Source organism: Diplotaxodon limnothrissa, linkage group LG18, assembly GCF_057381915.1.
Source record: "Diplotaxodon limnothrissa isolate DT_005_m linkage group LG18, D_limnothrissa_male_GT1.1, whole genome shotgun sequence".
Lineage (NCBI taxonomy): Eukaryota > Metazoa > Chordata > Actinopteri > Cichliformes > Cichlidae > Diplotaxodon > Diplotaxodon limnothrissa.
Window position 1 is genome coordinate 11,981,469 of NC_140613.1, and position 20,119 is coordinate 12,001,587.

The 20,119-nt window shown below is 42.6% G+C and overlaps 1 protein-coding gene across 5 annotated transcripts in view; it reads left to right on the forward strand.

Moving 5' to 3' along the window:
* LOC146613161 (receptor-type tyrosine-protein phosphatase F) overlaps nt 1–20,119 on the forward strand; it is a 172,017-nt gene that overhangs the window by 138,645 nt on the left and 13,253 nt on the right. For all 5 annotated transcript variants that reach the window (XM_085377198.1, XM_085377197.1, XM_085377199.1 and 2 more), the window contains 5 exons: nt 3,849–4,003; nt 8,876–8,988; nt 12,793–12,890; nt 16,457–16,580; nt 16,919–17,094. In XM_085377198.1, the coding sequence (XP_085233324.1) occupies nt 3,849–4,003; nt 8,876–8,988; nt 12,793–12,890; nt 16,457–16,580; nt 16,919–17,094 (666 nt within the window). The remainder of the gene's footprint in view (nt 1–3,848; nt 4,004–8,875; nt 8,989–12,792; nt 12,891–16,456; nt 16,581–16,918; nt 17,095–20,119) is intronic.

Below are 20,119 nucleotides of genomic sequence, written 5' to 3' on the forward strand. Positions count from 1 at the left end.
AGGCGGATAAACAAGCCGGGGGAAGTGTGAAATGGGATGATAGATGCTGGGTGTGTATAAACAGTATCATTTAATGCGAGAAGAGAGTGAGGGAGGGAGGAGGCATGAAATATTGTGTGATGTGAGACAGAGAGTAGGGGTGGCGTTTGATAGAGGAAAAGAGGGTAGCAAAAATTGTGTCTCGCGTCCTGTCCAGCCTGTGAAGCCCAGATGAGAGGAAGTGAACGAATGTTTGAGGAGGAGCTCGTGTTTAATGTGCGCTTTTATTTTGAGGGAAATTAGATGTTCTGGGAGAGAGAAAAAAAAATCATAATGGGGTGTTTTGCTATTTGCAATGCTACCCAAGCATTTCCTGCGTTCCCAAAAAGAATTGATATTGTAGCACTAAATCTGCCGGTGCTATGAACTCACAATCCCCTCAGCATGGAGGACGGGGTTGTTTTTTCATAATTTAAAAGGCTTTGACAGATAATATTAAAAAGAGAATTATGACAGGAAAACAAGATGGGAACATGAGCATATTCAAGTCACTGAGTGGAGTTTAAATAAAGGCAAAGTCACCATTCAAATGCACTGTGTCCCATCCACTCCTGGAGGTATTCCCCTGTAGCAATGCCTCCAGATATCTGAGTGCTTGGTATTCAGACAGTTAGAAAGGAGTAATACATGTAGTTTCTGGTGCTGAATGGTTGCATGGATAAGAAAGTAACTGATGAAATAGTGAGGTCATCGTACGAAGTAGCCACACTTCTGTTCTTCATGGATAAAGGCATATTCATACATACTATCGTCTTTCCCCCTCAAGTTTTTGTGCCTTCATTTCTCCTCCCCTATGTCATGCAGTGATGACAAGCGTGTGGGCTTTTCAGCCTCCCCGGGGAGGCAGAGAGAGCGGCGGATTCATAATAGGCGTCTTTGCGCGTTTGTGTTTTTTGTTTGGCGCGCACCCCGCAGCTTATTTAAGCCACTTTTGGAGAGTTGAGGAGCTCGCGGGGTCAACGGCGAGTTGAAACAAATTTGCCTGCGCTGTGCATAGCGGATTCTGTGCTCAGGGGATGGAGGAGCAGTGGCTGACTGCGGAAGCTGTGTAGCTCACGGGCCAGATAGCAGACTCGATACACTGCTACTACCACAACACCTTTTCCTTTGTCTCCTCTCTCTGCCATCTCACATCACCCACTATCTCCCTCTCTCTCTCCCTTGTTCTCTTACTTTGTCTCAGACAAATATAGTCTCTCTCTCACAGACACACACACACACACACACACACACTCTTCGCTAGTGGCTGCGACCAAAACAAATACCTTCACTCGTGCAGGCTTAGAGAAGTTTGTGAAAAGGCTCAGAAAAACTGATGTTCCAGGTGTGCTCACACAAAAACATACACGCTTTTGTTTGCAGTTCTTGCACACAGTCGCACACACATACGCAACCAAATACATCACTGATAATTCTTACAGTTGTATATATCTTTATCTACAGTATTTCTTTTATTGTTTATTCTCTTCTACTTGTCATTTTCTTCTATCTCTTCTCTAGTGGGGATGCCATTTAATAGAATTTTATCAAATCTGTTTTCAGCATCTAATTCACTTTCTAAATGCGATTGCACTGCAAAATGTGTTTAGCTTCATCTCTCTGTGTTTTTACCCACGTCTGTAGCCCCTCCTGTAGATGTAGATCCTGCTACATCTCTGTGGACAAAAAGAAAAATTATGCAATTTAAATAAACATGGTAAACTCTTTGGCCTTGTTCTGTTTCAACATTTAGGTGGGTGATACATGACAAAATACCATCCATATAAACGTCAAAGCTCCATTGTTTCCCAGCAGTGTAACAATATGATCAATGTATTCACTCCATGTGTACGTCGCGCATATCCAAACACACTGCATGCCCATACTTTACAGAGAGACGCGCACTGATCCAGAGTTGTAAGGGATGCACTTATGTCTTTCACTGTCTCTGACTCACTCTCAGATTCGCACATTCCTTCACTGCACCATTGCTCCATTGTGATACCGCTGTGCGAGGGCAGAAGCATTAGGAGCTGCGTGACTGAGCTTTTATCAGATATTAGGGCCGTTCAAATGGATGATCCCACTACTTCACCGTGACCACCAGACAAAAAGCCCTCTCTTTTTGTTCAGCCCTCTCCTCTGCTCTTGCTCTTCTTCTCTTATCCTTCTCTGAAAGCACAGCTGCAGTTATTTGTTACCTCATTAAAAAAAAAGTTTTTCCCAGGATTCCCTGCAGGGCCATATCCTACAGCCTTTTTCGGGCCTTCCCAAAAGAACAGGAAGCCTTGTGGTGTCGTCACATCAGCAGCGTCCCATTGCTGTGCCGTTTTTCTTTGTTCTTGGATAATAGGTTCCTCCCAAAGGCGCTCAGAATGGTAGAAAGCTGGTCTCATGTCCCTGCTGTGTGTCTGTCTGTGTGCGTGTGTGTGAGAGAGACAGAGACAAATGTGAAACATTGCTGCTGTAAACTATTGCTGTCATGAAAATGTGAATTTTTTCACTTTCCTGCTTGAGTTATCATGTTTCCGGGCCCACTATGAGAGCATGGTGGTTTGCACGTACACCACTGAGACGTGCCGTATCACACACACCCAAAGTGTAAGTTTTCATGGCAGTTGTCCAAGAGCATGAGTGATAACAGAACTATATGACAGAGCGCAGGACTCTTTGAGCTCATCGCAGCTTATCTTTCCAATTAATATCTGCCTGTGCACTGAAGAGCAGGCTGCTGTGCAGCTAATGATCCGGATTACTGCTGCCTGCTGCCCCACCATTCCCACTGCATGCTGGGAGCCCAATTCCCTTAGAGGTCTGCGATCTGTCACCCATATCCTTCCACACTCTGTACTCCCTATCCCAACCTGCATCTCCTATCGTCATTCAATAGGTGTCACGCTGAGTTCTAATGACAGATGCCTCACGCCTCCCTTTTTCTCATCTGTCAGCTTGCTCTCTCACAGTTGGATTCCTTCTTCTTCAAACCTTTTTTTTTTTTTTTTTTTTTACCATGCACCATACTGCATCCCCTCGGGTACCCCGTCCTCAGATACATACACACCGATGCATACCTCCCCACCTCCCTTTCCCCCATCATTCAGAGACGTGGAGTGGAAAGATGTCTCATTTACAACCAAGGTGGAAATGCACCCTCGTCGTCACCTCCTCCTCTTCTGTCACGGTGTGAACACTAATGAAGAAGAGATGAGTCCTCTCTTGTGCCCCCATTTATCTCAGCGACCAAGGGACATGCACACTTATCCCTGCCTCTCCATCTCTACCTCCCTCACTCTGGTGTCAGTCGCTCTGTCATCAGCCGTCTTAGTTTTTTCTAACAGAAATATATAAACTTGATTTGAGTTTGGTCGATAGCTCTGTGGCCTGCTCTGCTTCATCACTGGACTGTCATCTATTACTAAGTTGACACAACTTGACTATCCGAGTGCCAGAAACAAGATATGGGAAGTGAGATATTTGGTTTATCTCTTATGTAGAAAACTTTGTTTCCAGTTTTGTTACTTCAGCCACAGAAAGTGCTACATATTCAAAGTGTCAGTATCTTTTTTAATTGTCCTTTAAGTATATAAGTGGTTGATCTACAGTTGAACCCTGTGTAGAATTTTAAATTCATGTTAGCAACATGCTCGTTCTCCCCGAGTCCAGTGCCTTTTCCTTTGATGTTTGAGCTTCTTTTTTTTAACTTTAGGCAGTTTTAAACACCCTAGGGAATCCAGATTACACTTAAATGAGAAGGGAGACCTTGCATACATACTAAAAAGTCTGAAGTGCCTCTCTGATGTACCTGTACTCTCTTTTCTGTTTCCTTACAGATGACATATTCAGCTAGTCCCTACTCAGATCCAATCGAGGTCACTTCAAGTATGGCTCAAGGGATGGAGCAGTCTGAAATGCTGTGGGTCATGGGCCCAGTGCTGGCTGTGCTGCTCATCATCAGCATCGTCATCGCCATCCTCATCTTTAAGAAGTAAGAAGCCATGCTTCTGATTATTAGTTGGTTGAGGTTGAAATGCGGTGACACTTGTGATTGTAGGTTTCTTATGGTTGCATCAGGAATGGTAATGAGACGTGCTTCTTCCTGCCACTTGCACCAGGCTCCTCGCACACCAAACTATAACATCCACTTTCCTTTGCATAATATACACGGTAATGAGAGGAGAGCCAAAGACACGTTGATTTGTTTTTTTCATACAAAATATTTTGGCCCAGCTGGCTATTTTCAGCAGTACTATGTGAAGTCTCAGCAGAAATGGCAACTGACATTGCCTCCCTAATAAAAAGCACAGCTTGGCTGTCAAAATCTCTTAGTTAGGAGTGAGGAATGTGTTTTTGCCAACACCATTGGTCATTTGAAATAAGAAACAGAAGGGTGCAACAGAGGGCTCAAGTAAACGCTTAGTCAATATCTCTTTAAAGCACTTCGGGTGCCTCTGTGCAGCACACCATGACTATGTACAGACCAACGAGGTGCTTTGGAGAAACTTTAATGGCTAATGTTAAAACGACTAGTCGATTAGAATTAATGATTTTAAGTGATTTATTAAACAAAAATGCCAAACATTTGCTCAGTTCTGCTTATAAGCTGTGAAGACTTCCAGCTATATTCTAATGAATATTTGCACTTTGAACATCTTTGACTTTTGTGCTGTCAGACATGACTTTCAATTAGAGCTGGGCGATAGAACGATAACGATATGTATCGCGATATAACTTTTACTCGATAGAGAAATTAAGCTATCGCGATAGACCTCGCCGCTCTTGTCCTCTTAAAAAAAAAAAAAAAAAAAAAAAAAAGGTCAGCCAATCCAAATTAAGTAGCGCAGAGCCGAAACAATCACAGCCGCAGCGTCACGTCGCGTGACTTGTTACGTACCGCACAAGTGCCAAGCCGCACGTGTGTTTGTTTGGGAAGCAGCCAGCGCGTAATGGAGGAAATGAGTGCGCCGACTAGAAAAATCAACCGAGCGTGACCGAAGAGAAAACAGATGATGGTTCCAATGCCGGAGAGATTGTCGAACGGAAGAGCCATAGAAGTTCCGTAGTGTGAAGGTATTTCGGCTATTTCAAGTCTGACAAAAAATAGAGTAGCGTGCACTGTAAATTGTGCCGAAAGCAAGTCTGCAAATACAATAAACTGGTTCATGCGTCACACTGCGCCACGTTATTGTTTCGGTGAAATGAATTTCTACAATACTGTTACTGTTAATTCTACTCTCTGCAGTGTTTAAATGCTTACATATACACACAGTTACTGTCCCTCCACACATACGACTCGGTTCTGCTTCTATGCCCCAGCTTTGTTTACTTTTTCCCACCGAGGCTTCTAGACTTCTGATTGGCCAATATTTCTGCACGGTTAGGAATCTAGCGCCACCTGCTGCTTTGGCATGTTCATAGCAGCGTTTTCCTTCATTTCTGCCTTTATGTGTGGACGGGATTATTTTTTTAAAACGAAAACGGAAAATCTCCGTTTTCAAAAATACCCGTGTACGTGTGGACGTAGCCTCAGTCTCTGACTGGAAGCGCTAATTCGTCATTCGGCTTTTGTCAGACTAAAGTAACTGTTAAAACTGTTTGAAAAGCTCAGCTATACAACAAGGAGAGATTGAGAATTTCCTTTTAGTTCTCAGTTTATTTGATATTGACAAAAGTTAGTCAGTTTTGTCTGTTCTTCTGTAAAACAAACTAAGATTTATTTTTAGAATTAATATTTTGCTTCTAAGTGGAATTGACAATTTAGTCTGTTTCGTTTGTTCTATTTTGAAACTTAAACGCTTTAGCGGCTGCCTTTTGTGTAGTTTGCAATATTTGCCTTTATTTATCTGAAAAAGTCTCATGTTCCTTAAGTACATCTACCCTGTCGAACTTATTATGGGAAATAAATATTTAAATAAAAACAAGCTGCTGATTATTTCACATTTTACTTGTGAGCAACGGCACATTTAAATCTTACAAATATAGTTATTTGGCTTATATCGTGATAGATATCGTTATCGCCTGAAATGAAAAAAACATATCGTGATATGAAAAAATCTCATATCGCCCAGCTCTACTTTCAATTATAGATTTTCAATAACAAAATAATGGAGCTATAATTAACAATTAACCTTTTTTTCCCAAATAACCAAAAAGTAACTCATGCAGCTCTATAAAACCAGCCTTTCTTCAAGCATGGTAGTCATGCACAGTTATTTGTACATCATTAATTTTAAAGAATATTGCACTGGCTGCAGGACTCTTTCCCCTCACTTCACTTCTTCATGATTAAGTCCTACCTACTATCTTGTCCTGATGGATCCATTACAAGATCTTAATTTCACATCATACGTGCCTCACCTGCCATCCTCAGCCTTGCAGCCTTGCTATGTGGCTGCTGTCTTCGGCAGACTTAGAAAGGGACTGGTTAATAATAGGCCTTGAGACAGCTCACTGCTGAGTAGCACGTCCTCTGTCTGGAAGCCCTTTCTTCATGTAGACACAGATTGACAGGAGGGACTGTGGGGAGGTGGCTGCGTGCCCTTTTCACTGCGGACTGGCAGTAAATGTGCAGAGGAATAATCACACTGTAGCTCTGGTTGTTATTGCTACCTGCAGAGTCGCCAAGACCAACACTAGCAGCAAACAAAGCCATGATTATTCTCAAAAGGCTCGAGAGATTTTTTTTTACGATAACTTTTTAAAAATCATTTGCTTTCAATATTTGGCTTTTTTTTAGTCTTTGGAAAACAGTCCAGTTAGATCAAGATATGTGTTAAAAAATACTTCTGCATAACTATTACACATTAACACCCCGACTTCTTTCTTGCCTTTGTGAATGCAGCAAACAGGAAAGGTGGGTACTTTCCCTGAAACATCCATCACAATTTCATCTCCCACTGCCCAAGTCGTTTTCATCCGTGTTGTGAAATTGGTGGTATTAATCATCTCTATGGGGTTGCAGAGTTGGCTGTCTCTCATCTCTAATTGACATTGCACACCAAAAGCATCATCTCAAAGGAATCTCAGGAATCATCTTTGTGTCTGATGTGTTCGACTTTAAGAAATTGTACAATACATGAGAAAGAGCAGACTCTGCAGCCCTGGGTAACTGAGGTCAGAGGAGCTCCAGGGTCATGTCCGTGTACCGGTGCATGTTTCACATCTAGTCCCAGCGTTCCTCCCACAGATCGTTCTGTCTGCTGTGGTTTGTCTCCGTGCTGCGTTTCATTATCCAGCCAGTGTCAGCGTGCCCCTTCAAGACTGGCCCCATCTGAATATGCCAAGGCATCACCTGCTGCTGAATGGGCCATTGTGAAGTAAATGCCAGACAGAGAAACTGCTGAAAAAGAAATGTTCCCATCTTTTAAGCTGACATTTTCCACTGAGACCCATTCCTCTACTTTTAGCCTTTTTTCCCCTCCTTTTCCTGCTTCCCCTTGGCAGGAGTCGCAACAAAGGGGCCTGTTCTAGCCTCATTAAGCACACCCTGTACTGCAAACACACTCATGTTCTCACAGTGTGCATGTGCGTCTACTTTACATTCTCACATTTTAACCATCACTTTGAGCCCAAGATGAGCCACATTTACTTTAGGACAGCACTAAAGTGTCATGTAGCACTGATTGGCATCTGAGTGGGTCAGAGGTATGGATGAGGTGTGCAGAGGACAGATCTCTCTCATCCCCTCCCTCAGTCTAGCCGAGCCTAAGAGCAAACTCTGGGAAAACCAGATACGGTCTGGCTCAGCTCTCGGCTGGAGAGGAAGTGATGCTTGTCATAGATTAACCGTCATGCAGCTAGCATTAACTTAAGCCTCTGCAGCATAAGATAACAGGTGGCAGAGAGGCCCCCAGCCCCAGTGGCTGAGGTGGACCGGGTTAAGGCTGTGTGTGCACCAGCAGCTTTGTGTATTCTCACCACGCTGGGCTTCAACAGAAGGCCCTGCTCTTTCCTAAAACCCACGCTCGCCACTTGCAAATGGAGTGCAATGAGATGTGAAATTTCCACAGGGCACCCTGATGCTTCCTTCCGCCCATTTCCATTTGCAGTCAGAAGGCTTGTGAGTGTGCAGCTGTATCTGTATGAGTGTCTCTGTGTGTTTGTACTTGTAAAAGTTGGAGAGATGGGAAAGCGTACATCTGTGTGCCTGTTTGTGTGTGTATGTCAACAGATGCCGGCTATCTGAAAACATGCTTTCTTTTCCTTTTCACGGTCGACTGAGCTGAGCCAGTCCGAGCTGTGCTGCTCTGTTCTGTGCTATGCTAGACTCAGCTAGGCCGGGCCCAGCAGCACAGGTGCTGCAGAACTGGTCTAATTACCCTGTGTTGTGCCACCCAGCTGATGAGCTAATTACAGCTTCCGCCTGTTTTCCTCTCAATCTGGAAGCCAGTAAACACAATGTGTTGTTAGCACTCGCGCACACAAACAGCAGCGGAAAGCACACATTTCTGTCTTTACTACACACAAACAGGCAGTCATGTACACATTCCCACACTGCAGCTGTCACCTATCCAGCCGCAAACAAGCCAAACCTAGCCCACTCCAGGAAAATTACGGTGTTTCTTCAAACACATTAAACTCCAGTTTTTTCAAACTAATGAGGATGATGCATACTATCTCTTGAATTGGTGGTCCTCAAAAGTAGCTTTGAAAACCATCAACTATGTCATTAACCTCATCAAGTGTGAAACAGCATGAAAATGTGTGCATTTTTTGTTTGTTTTTGTTCTGAATAGAGGAATCACTGATGTAATTTTGAATCTTTCTGCATACAGCCTGTATGCTTTTATTCAGCGTACGGCTAACTTTGAGCTTAGAGCTCAGCTTGAAATGCCCTTACTGTCTGCTTCTACCACCACAGGAAGCGTGCATCACCCTTACCTAAAGACGAGCACTCGGGTGGGGTGAAAGACTCCCTGCTGGGCAACTCTTCCGACCCTGTAGAGATGAGAAGACTCAACTACCAGACCCCAGGTAACAAACAGCTACACAAGGAACAACAAAGAGTTTATGTAAACTTTTCTCTGCTTTCCGCTCTGAACTTTCTGAACTTTCTGGTTTAAGACAGTAGTGACACAGTTATCCGTGTTATTAAGACAGTTGCAAGCTTACAGAGTTCTGCTTTAATAAAGCATTCGAAGCTCTCTTTGTAATTTAAAGCTTGAGGGTTGATGTTTACAAGTCGATGTAACTTTGATAAGACGGGAAAAAGGCATCAGCCTCAACTTCTTCTCATGGGTCTGTTTAAGGGTAAACCTAGAAACTTGTACATGTGTGTTTTATTTTTTAATCAGTGCTTTGCAGGAAAAGAATTCAGTTTTTTAATATCAAAATGAAGAAAAAAGGATATTCTGCTTTTTGACTAGGGATTTGAAAGAGCGTCATTTCCAAAATGAAAGCGCTCCTAAAATTCATCAGTCGTTAACTCAAAAACAGATTTTATCTTCAGTGCTGAAAGAATATATAAAGGTCACTCATATCTTTAATAGTATTCTTTAATGTCTTTTATTTTCAAGATTTTTTGAAAAATAGTAGAATCTGCACAGCCTTCCCTGAAGCTGAATGCCTTCCTTACTCATTCCTTTGATGGATCTCTTCTTTATTAGTGTTTTGTAGCATGTGTTACTTTATGACATTCACACGTACGGCTTATTTGATTTGTTGTCAGGAAGAAAATTTCACCAATTCTTTAAAAAAAGGGCAGCAAGCAGAAATCAACAAACTGTGATCGCGTCATACCCAGCTGACGGTATCAGTGAAGTCAGGCTGAGTGAATTCAAATTCCAGCCGCACACGCTGCTGAAGTCTGTGTGTGCGTCGTGTAAGGGTGCCCGCCTCGGCATCCTCCTTCTTCCTTTTCCCCCTGATCTTCTTCCTCCTCCTCCTCTGGTCTCTTGCTCCTCCTTCCTCCATGAGCTCCTTTCATTCCCCCCAGCTGATAATGAGTCCTGCTGCCTCTGATGTCAAGGTGAGCCAGGCGGAGGGAACAATGGAGCTGAGACAAAATGTCAACCTCAGTGCACGCGCACGTTTCTGTGTGTTTTTCCTGTGTGTGTGTGTGTGTGTGTGTGTGTGATTGTGTGAGCGCGTGTGTATCTCTTCTCACGGGTTATTAAAGATCCCATTTGCCATACACTCCCTCGCACGCACACACAGAGCCCCTATGAACCCCTGCAGAGGAATTAAGCAGTGCTGTCGCTCTGAAAGAGCCCTGTTCTCCCATCCTCCCACTCCACCTCTTTCGTCTTTTGTCTTCCATTTCCCCCTGCAGGGTAATCTCTTTCTTTTTCTCCCCTTACACCCCCCCTTTTCTCTCTCCCTTTACGTCAACAATATCTCCTTCTTTTTCTCCTTTTCCACCTCGCTGTTTTGCTTCAAGAGTGGTGATTATCAAAAATTACCAAGGCTGTGTCTAGCTTGTGAAATCATAGAAGACTCCAAGCCTGAGCTGAGAGAATATTGAACGGCCCATTCCTCTGTCCTGTCGCTCTTTTCTCTCTTTGATTCGCCCCCAGCAGGTGAACATTCCTGCTCTGATACTGATTGTTGTCGAAACGGTCCGGCCGATTGCAGCTCACGTCTCCGGCATGTTGGTTTGTTCAACAGGCTTTCGGCTGTGCGTTTTTTGGCACTCCAGCAGCAGTCGTGTGGTTCTCTGAGTAACTGACCTGATTTATCCTTGACAGACGTGGATCAGATGGTATTTGCAAATATTTACTTAAGATCATTTGTTGCTAACACTTTAAATATAGCATCAAGTACCACTTGGAGACAGTTTGCCGAAGTAATAGGAAATCACTTGTTTATGTGGGGAATGTGGTAACTTCATTAAAGAAAAAAAAGATGTTTAATGAAGCAAAGACCACTCTTATTAGGAATTTAAACCAGCCCTCAGTTTAACTGAAAAAGTCTAATTATTACCCACTCTGTCAAGTTGTTCATCACAGTTGCTTGGCTTCCCGATTGACTGGGTGGGTACCTGTGCATGCAAATGATTCACGTACAGAAAGGGATTTTAGCAAAACCTTTACCTTCAAGTAAAGTTTTCACCAACCAGATGTCAACATTTCCTCTTGACACTTAAGCTGAAACATCTAGTTGCCTTTACTCTGTGATGCAGTGCACTGAGTTTACACATCCTGCCACAGGAGAGTACTTTAAAGTCAAGCTTTGTATGCACTTTTGTTTAACAGTGTAAACTGCACTACTTGAATTGTCCCAAGAGGGCAAACAGCACTTGCTGCACACTCCAGCTAGCTTGAAAGGTTATTTGCAGATACTGGTTGGCCCTAGTCTGGTCTTGAGCCACCTCCATTGATTGAGTGTTCTTCTTCCTTCCTCCTTCACTCTCCTCTCTCCACAGGTCCCAGCTCTCATCGCTGCCCCAACACTCCAAGTTAGTCTGCTTTCTCACCTACTGTGTATTTCCCACACATGCAGTCTTTCTTCCCTCTCTCCCGAAACCCATTCCCGCGTTGCAATCCTGACAGACATCATGAGCCTACAAGCTTACAGCTTCTGGCATTCCAAGGATGCTGCAATGTCCTCTTTTGGTTGTGAACTTCCCACAACACTTTTATGATAGAAGCAGTGGATTAGATGGTTTCATGGGTAGTTGAGCAGTGCGGACAGTTACACATGCTCTACATTAGCCTTGTTATCTATGGCTTCACTCTCCATTTAACCAACAACACTGCTGTAGAAAAAAAAAACCTTGGTGAAAATGCACAAACACATGTACACCGATGTTAATGTGTTCATAGGCTCCTCTGTGTGATAGAATTCAATTTGGGTAATTGGCCAGGTCTCATCGTGTACAGCGGCCATAGTTACTAGCCATTAACCATTAATGTTAGAGCATTATTAGGGCTGGAGCGGTCTCTCATCTGAAAGCATGACCCATGACCTTATAGATGTGCTCAGCCAAAGGCACTAATGTTAATATATCTGCATTTTTAAAGCGTCTGATCTGTGTGACTTCAAGGCTGTGTGTAAGGTTAATGATGCTCCGTGTATAACTTTAAAGTGTCTTCATGCATTACATACAGTTAACTTTTAGCACATGAGCCAAGTTCCCAGCAATCCCTTTAAGTACATAGCCCTGCCAAGTTCAGAGGCACAGGGGGAATTTGTGTCGGTAGATTAGCAATAAATCATCCAATAACCCAGCGATGAGAAATCTAGAGAGCGGCAGGGGGGTTGTTTGAAATTAATCCAGCCTGAGCGCTCCAGGCTGGGCCGAAAGATAGTCTATTGTAGGGAAAGGGATTTTCAAAGAAATGAGTTTTGGCTGGTGACCAGTCAGTTTTTTTCCTCAGTAGGAAGTGACAGTGTGACTGATTTGTAGAGACTTGCGGATTCTTGCTCTGGGCCCACCTCTGCCACCAATTGAGCTTTGTGGAGTCAGAGAGATGTCTGTCTCCTGCTTCCTTCAAGGAGCATGCTCACCCAGTCACTCATGTGCATCTCCGTATCAGCCCCACCTCTGTCCTACTCACTTAGCATGACGATATCACCAAATGTCACCAAATGTCACAAGCCTGTTTCAACTTGTGCACTCTCTCTCTCTCTTTCTCTCTTTCTCTTTTCTCTCCCTCGCCTCATGCATTGTTGAACAAAGTGCACACTCCTCACTGTTACACAGCCACCCCATGGTCCCACCGGCAGCCTCACTCACCCTGTGGTCCTACCAATGTTTGTGCAAGTCAGTGTTCGTGTTTGACGCAAAAACAGCCAGGTCTCACTCTTTTCTCCGCCCCCCTATTTTTCCTCTCCCAGGAATGAGGGAGCACCCCCCCATTCCCGTCGCTGACCTGGCTGACCACATAGAGCGACTCAAGGCCAATGACGGCCTCCGCTTTTCCCAGGAGTACGAGGTAAGAGCAGCGCACTAACGCTGTATCAGACATTTTCACTCCTTCAAGCGTGAAAATGTGTTTCTTTGTTATGATATCTGGGGGGAAGTTTTTCTCTTTGATCCCATATGCATGTATTCTAATAGATTATGGAAGCCTTCTTACGCGGACATTCCTCAGTCATTTTTACAACTCTATTACCAATCTCACTAGGAAAGCAACACTTACATTAAATGCTGTGAGATGCCTTTTCACAAAACTAGTAGGTGGCAAGTTGCTTAAGCAATCTGTGTGCGTGTTGATGTTTTCCTGAGGAATGTTATTTTACAGGCAGCCTCGGTGAGAGATTATCTCTAGTCTAGTGTTCTTCCTCACAAAAACAAAAGCAAATTTGCATTTAAAGTGGCACATTGTTCGTCTGGGTACTGAGCAAGGCCAGATGAAGTGGAGAGGCATCCTTAAATAAAAGATGGCTCTTGTTTTTTCTGCATTCATTTGCTGATTTGTTTGATGTGTTTTCTTTAATTAGCTTTATTCCATCAATGGGTCCAACAAGTCTTTTTTTTTTTTTTTTTTGGACTGATTGTTTTACATCGATTTAGAAGGTCATGTTCTCGCCTCTTTCAGTTTGTTCCTGACCGTACATCAAGATGTTATTCTGTGCAATTTTGCACCCCGAGAGAAACAGCAGAGTAATTTTGCCAACCTCATAACCATTTCCCACGCAACATCATAAGCCCAAACTATAGCAAACATTTTATTTGAGCTGATCGGCTATCTGCCCCGTCCAGTGATTACGGGGAAAATGACATCAATTTGATAGCTTTATATAACTGTTCTAACACACTTGCTGACCCACAAAGCAAGCTAGATAAATACAATTATAAAAATTCTTCCTTGAAAATGTAGTGTTTGTGTACTTTGCCTTATGAATGATAGAGGCCTTGTTTATTCAGTTTTCATTTTTTGGAATACTCCCAGCTAAAACTAACACAGCAGCTGTGTGATTAATCCTTTCTTTAGAAAGCGTTAGTGTTTTGCTGCAACACGTTGGAGCTGAAAATGTGTGTTGGAATTTTGCAGGTTCTAGTTTACAGGACCTGCTTTACTGAGAAATGTTTTGATAGGCCGCCGACCTCTGCAGGATGTAGCCTGCCTTTCATCCAATGACAGCTGGGATGGACTCAAACCAGCCACGATCCTAAGTTAGATAATAGTTAAAAAATGGATAAATGGACATTTTGTTCACTGAAACATCAAATATCTCTGAGAAGTAGCCGTTAACAGTGCACGACAAATTATGCATACATTTGTCTGCAAAGTTTTTCATTTTATAACGTACAGAATATGTTTCTAAAGGACATTTTCTGACTCGCTGTGAAATTAACAACTAACCGGGGAGATAATTAGGCCTTGGTAAAAATCTGCTCTCAATTAAGTTCTTCCTTGTGTTGCTCAGTGCCTCTCTACAACATCACCCTGCCGGCCTGTTGAGTTAGTGTAAACGAATCAAGCCAGAGAAGTGGCTTGTATGACTGCAGGCAACCAGCCCAGCACCATTCCCTTCCTGCACCAGTCATTCCAAGCCAGGGAAGACCCCCTCCATCGCCCGGCAGATGGCCATCCATCTCTGTGCCAGCCATGGCGCTGTGGCAGAGCTCATGGCGCTTTGTCACAGTCACGTTCGCCGGCTGCTCCCGTTGCGTCTTACCCCAAGGCTCAGAATATCTAGTGGCTTTGCCACTTCCTCTCATCACACTGAGCAATGAGCACACTGGGTAATGAGCAGAATTTGTCAATCAGGCATGCTGCAGCTCCCCTGACAGTCTTTTTATCGCAGGAAGCAATATCATGCAGCCGTCGTCATAGCAATATCATTATGTTTATTTTAAAATATTTCCACTGTGTCATTGAGAGTACCTTGGGCATTTGCCTCTCACCTCTTTCTGCCACTTCTACCTCTAACTTGTTTGCTAGTTGTCATCAGCCTAGTGTGCCTGCTGTGTTCACTGAGCTCTCAAATCGATATGACATGTTTTGACTGCAAATAAAATTTTTCTCTTCACACTGACGGCCACGGACAGAAAAATTGGCAGTGCTGAGCTCATCAGCAGCAATAGGCTTGTGACCCTGTGACTCTCACCGCAGAGCAAATTGGAGCTGTAGTTGCATATGAGCATTTTACATTTTTATGTCCTGTTCAGAAACAAAAGTGCAGAATAGCTTAAATTTCAATTTTAAGCCACATTTATACTAATGTAGGTGCCACTTTAGGAACGCTATCAGTTCATTGTGTTTGTAAGAAAGCAGCTGAATGGCAATTTGCTGTACGTTTGATTTACAAATAAGGAGAACTACACCTGCTTTGTTCGTATAAGGACTTTTTGCAGAAACATTTAATGGCCCAGGATCTTTATTTTCCTCCTCTCGAGGCTTCACCTTGCACCATAGATTTTGTCCATTATCCGAGTATTTTTACATGAAAGCTGTGCTGTAACATTTTGACGTAAAATGACCTGTAATAATTAACTCATTCACTGCCAGGGTTTTTGAGCATTTTTACTCATTTTTGAAGAGCCACAGAAAACTGTGTGTTATGATCATATAAACGCTGAACCTACCAAAATGAAGAACAGACTCTCTTCTTCCATCCAAAAAAAAAGCTTGTTTCTACCATTTTCCATTCTTTAGTAATCAGCTGTAGAAGAGAGGTGGGTTCCACCAAAAATGCCTGTTTTGACCACAAAAAGGGAGAAAACGAGCTTTTTGTGAAAAATACATTTCAAGCAGTCTGATGTTCACTGACAAGCTGCCCGAGGTTGTATTCTAGCCCCTCCCATTGAAAAATGTAATTGACGTCTATAGACGTCAATGGCAGTGAATGAGTTAAATTACTGAAGTTGCATTAAGTTAGAGAATTAATTTTGAATGTGTCATTTTAACTCCTGCTGGATTTGTGAGGCACGAGGCCCGGGGAATTACTGGACATGGTTCCGGCGTGAGCTGTGGGGGATCGATATGGCATAACAAGAGATTCTGTGACATTATCTAGCAAGGGATAAGAGGCCATCACATATCTCCCCGGATCGATATATATGCAGCCTGCTGTCGTGTTAGCCCAAGAGACAAATGACGTAAGAGGGTCAGAAAGAGAGAGGACAAAAACACAAGCCAGGAAGATACGATAGAGACAAGAACAAACAGTTGTGGACACTGCACCAAATTGTGCAGATGACCTCCCAGGATAAGGTAATTCAGTGGAATTGTCAAATTGTGGACTGCAAACTTAAAACCTTTCTAACTTCTCAACTAAAACTAAAGCCTTTCTACACTCTGCCTATGAAAAATTGAGACCCTTTATATTTGTACTTCATTAGCATAAGACAGCAAATGTCACGCAGATAACCAAACTGTTAATCCACAAAAAGCAGCTGCAGAGCAGCAAGCATCAGGGATTCACTTTGTAAGCTGGTATCCACAGCACAGCTTCTCGTTTTGCTCGGTGGCTCTCTGTTCATTCTCTCATAATCATTCGTACTTCATTTATTCATTTTGTTGTTCCCTCCTTCCTCTGTCCTGTCTCACAGTCCATTGATCCAGGCCAGCAGTTTACCTGGGAAAACTCAAACATGGAAGTAAACAAGCCAAAGAACCGCTATGCAAACGTAATCGCCTATGACCACTCCAGAGTGGTGCTCACCTCCGTTGATGGTAAGAGCTCACGTAACCACTTAACCCCTCAGATAGCTATTGACTGACACCGCCATCGATTGAGGCCTCCTTCAAAACTTCCAAGGACATGTTGTACGCCTGCAGGTGCAGGTTTAAAAGATGAAAATTTTGCACACATAAGTATCTTTTTTTGTTCCGTATTGATTTAAGCATGTAAATCATAAAGACCTGTGTAATCTAGGTGATTGACTGACAGGTTGTCTTTGACTTCTGGCAGTGTACAAAGGGAAAATATCCATAAATGAACAGTGAAATATTATAATAGTTACTGTACTGTCTAATAGGAGTTTTATGCACACTGTTTGTCTTTTTTGCAGCCGTTCCAGGAAGTGACTACATTAATGCCAATTACATCGACGGCTACAGGAAGCAGAATGCCTACATTGCTACTCAGGGGCCTCTGCCAGAGACACTGAGTGATTTCTGGAGGATGGTGTGGGAGCAGAGATCCAGCACCATTGTCATGATGACCAGACTGGAGGAAAAGTCAAGGGTAAGGAGAAGCCTTAAAAATATTGTAATGTGCAACTTCATTCCTCAACAATTCCTGCACAAAGCATTAATCATGCATTGATTTAATTTAATTTATTAATAATGAACCCCATAAAAGTGATTATAATAAATTATTAATTGCAATGATAATAATGAATTTTAAGTGGTACATAATGTTTAATGCTTGTTAATATGTTAGTTGTAAAATATTTTGTTTAATATTATTGTTTATCTTTTTTGTTCACTGTTGAGTGACAAATCAACAAACCAGTAGCTGTTATTGGTGCAGAGAGGAGAGCAAAACGAAGGACTCTTGTATAGAACTTAAAGCCACCGAGGCTGACAATGTTGCAAACAAACCCAACCATCAGCTGACGTTTGGAAGTCAAAAAGTGGACAGAAATGGAGTTTTCTGATACACAAATGGCCTGTGTATATATATTTATGTAGCTTCACACTGAGGAACTTTACACCCAACAAAGCCTGAAGGCATATAGACACCCAGTCCTGCTTTAAAGCTGGATTTGTCAGCCTGATCAAAGTCACAAGGACTTCAAAGGATATTTTGCTTGTCTGCGGACAGTATCGCTTCATGCTGCTGCTCTTCTCCGCAGTCTTCGGCAATCTCTAAAAAACTTCTGCGTGAACTCTGTCTAAATATGTTTGTGAGGTAACAGCACAAACCTTCGTACCGTTTCCGATTTCCCCTCCTGTTGTTTGCTTGTCACTTACGATGAAGTTATCCTGGCAACTGTGTGTCTAACTTTGCAATCCTGCTATTGAACGGTCCCACGTGAAAGTGATGCATGTGCACTGCTTATATATTCAAATCTGATAATGCAAACTCTTTGATTATTTAAAAATTGTTCAATACTCGATTTCTGCGTATTTATTTTTGGCACTTCCTTATCAAGGTTCCATACATATAGTAATACCACGAAAGCCACAGCACTATAATGAAATTTCTGAAGTTGGAATGAAAAAGGATTGTCATCTAACAACAGTTGTGGGCTCCTAAAATAAATCTATGCTAATAAAAGAAGTGGAGAAAAAAAAGAGAAAGAGCACCAGACAACTTGAGATTCAAAATTGGACTGGGTTTATTTAATTACCATCACAAAATCATGCTCATGAATTCCTTGGAGGGGGAAAAAAATATCAGCATGGAGCCCTGCCAGTATGTGCTGTTTTATTAGTGTATGCATACAGTACCCTAATAAAAGACAGTCTCCAGATGAAGAACGGGAGAAGAGAAGAAGTATAAATAAGAGTTTGTTTCCAAAATCCCAGACTCAACTGTTTTGGGGGAGAAGATCATTACCTGAAGCTGAGTTCATCTATACTGATTCTTCGCAATTGTTTTGTCAAGCTTTAAATTACTTGCTATCCTTCACAACATATCATCTGTTTTAATTTTAAGCTATCAGTGCAATCAATCATTTAGGCAAATTGTGAGCACAATATGTCTTCTCAGAAGAGAACTCATTTATTTGTTCCTCGGAGAATATATTCAGCTTGATTAGATGAGTTTTATTGCACATTCACTTGATGGGGAGGACATACTTGTATTCACAAACGCCTCTTGGTATATTTAGTGCGTCTGAGTGGCAATTTCAGAGCCCTGTGACAGATAAACAGGCTCTCCTTCTTTGAGCCCAGAGTGGTGGCTGTGCATATACATAAGGATATAAAGAACTGAAACACCACGACACGAGGAACCTAAAGAAAAATGAATAGGCCTCGGAGCCAATCCCCACCTCCTACACACATTTTGAAATCCGCTGGTTTGCCAACACCATGGAGAGAGACACAAAGAACCAAACCCGCCTTCAACCAGCTGGGGGTGGAAGTATTTTTCCAAATCATATCAGACTACATTGGATTTTTTTTATTTTTTTGTGTGTGACATCACAAGAGTGGTGGACGAAGCTTTAGGGGTGTAGTTTCATTTCCGAACCAGGAGGTGGTGTCTCGGTGCAGTGTTAACCCCTCCAAAATCATTTTTACTTTGCATGAACCTTCCACAAACTTCTATTTTCAGTATAGCTTATAGCTTAACGCTCACAAAGAGCTGTGCAGTAATACTTTGTAAACATATTGTGATACACGTGGTGCATCCAAATCAAAGCAGTCTTTCTCTATACAGAAGATTAAACATTTAGTTTAATCTTCTGCATGTATGTGACAACTTTTAAATGGCTTTTTCCAAAACGGTATCAGACAGCCAACAGTCAGCTAAACTGATTAGATTCCCTAATTTAATTTTGGAATAATATTGAACACTTAGGCTCCAAACTGTATCAAACAAACAGTGTTTGCAGTGTGATAATGAAGAGAAATGCATTGATACATTTGCAAAATCATCCCAAAATAATGCCTGTGCTTCTAATTAGACACATGGATTTACTTCACTGTTTCAGGGAATTTTGTTTTTTAGGTCCACTCCTTTTATATAAATACACAATCTTTATTTGTCTGCGTCTCTCTCGCAAATGCACTCAGGCGCATATGGTGCGTGAGTCAACCTCCCACCACCCAGTTAGACTGACGTCTCATGCCAAACAGAGCAGCTGCTTGACAAATATAATGATGAGATCCGGCCGCAGGAAAAATTTCTGCTTCCTCTTGCATTACTAGTTAGTAAAACCCTAAAAGGTCAGGACTCGAAATGAGACCAGTGGTATTACTCACGTGTGTGTGTGTGTGTGTGTGTGTGTGTGTGTATATAGATAAGAGGTCTATGCCAGCTGCAAAAGGCCAGGTGACGACATGTGAGAAAGCAAGGTTCAAAGCAGAAGCAGATGATAGTGAAACCTGGAGCCTGTGTGTGTGTTCGTGTCCCTCTGTAGTGCTTTGTGTAGGAGAATATGCCACCCAACCTCAGGCAGCACAAAGATATTCATTACAGTGGTGACTGCTAATCCATATGTTTGTACGGCAAGCAGTTCCCCATCACTCAATTGAGTTTCTCCTGCGAGGTCTGCCTCTGCCTATGAATGGAAACTGTCACCGGGGGAGGTGAAATG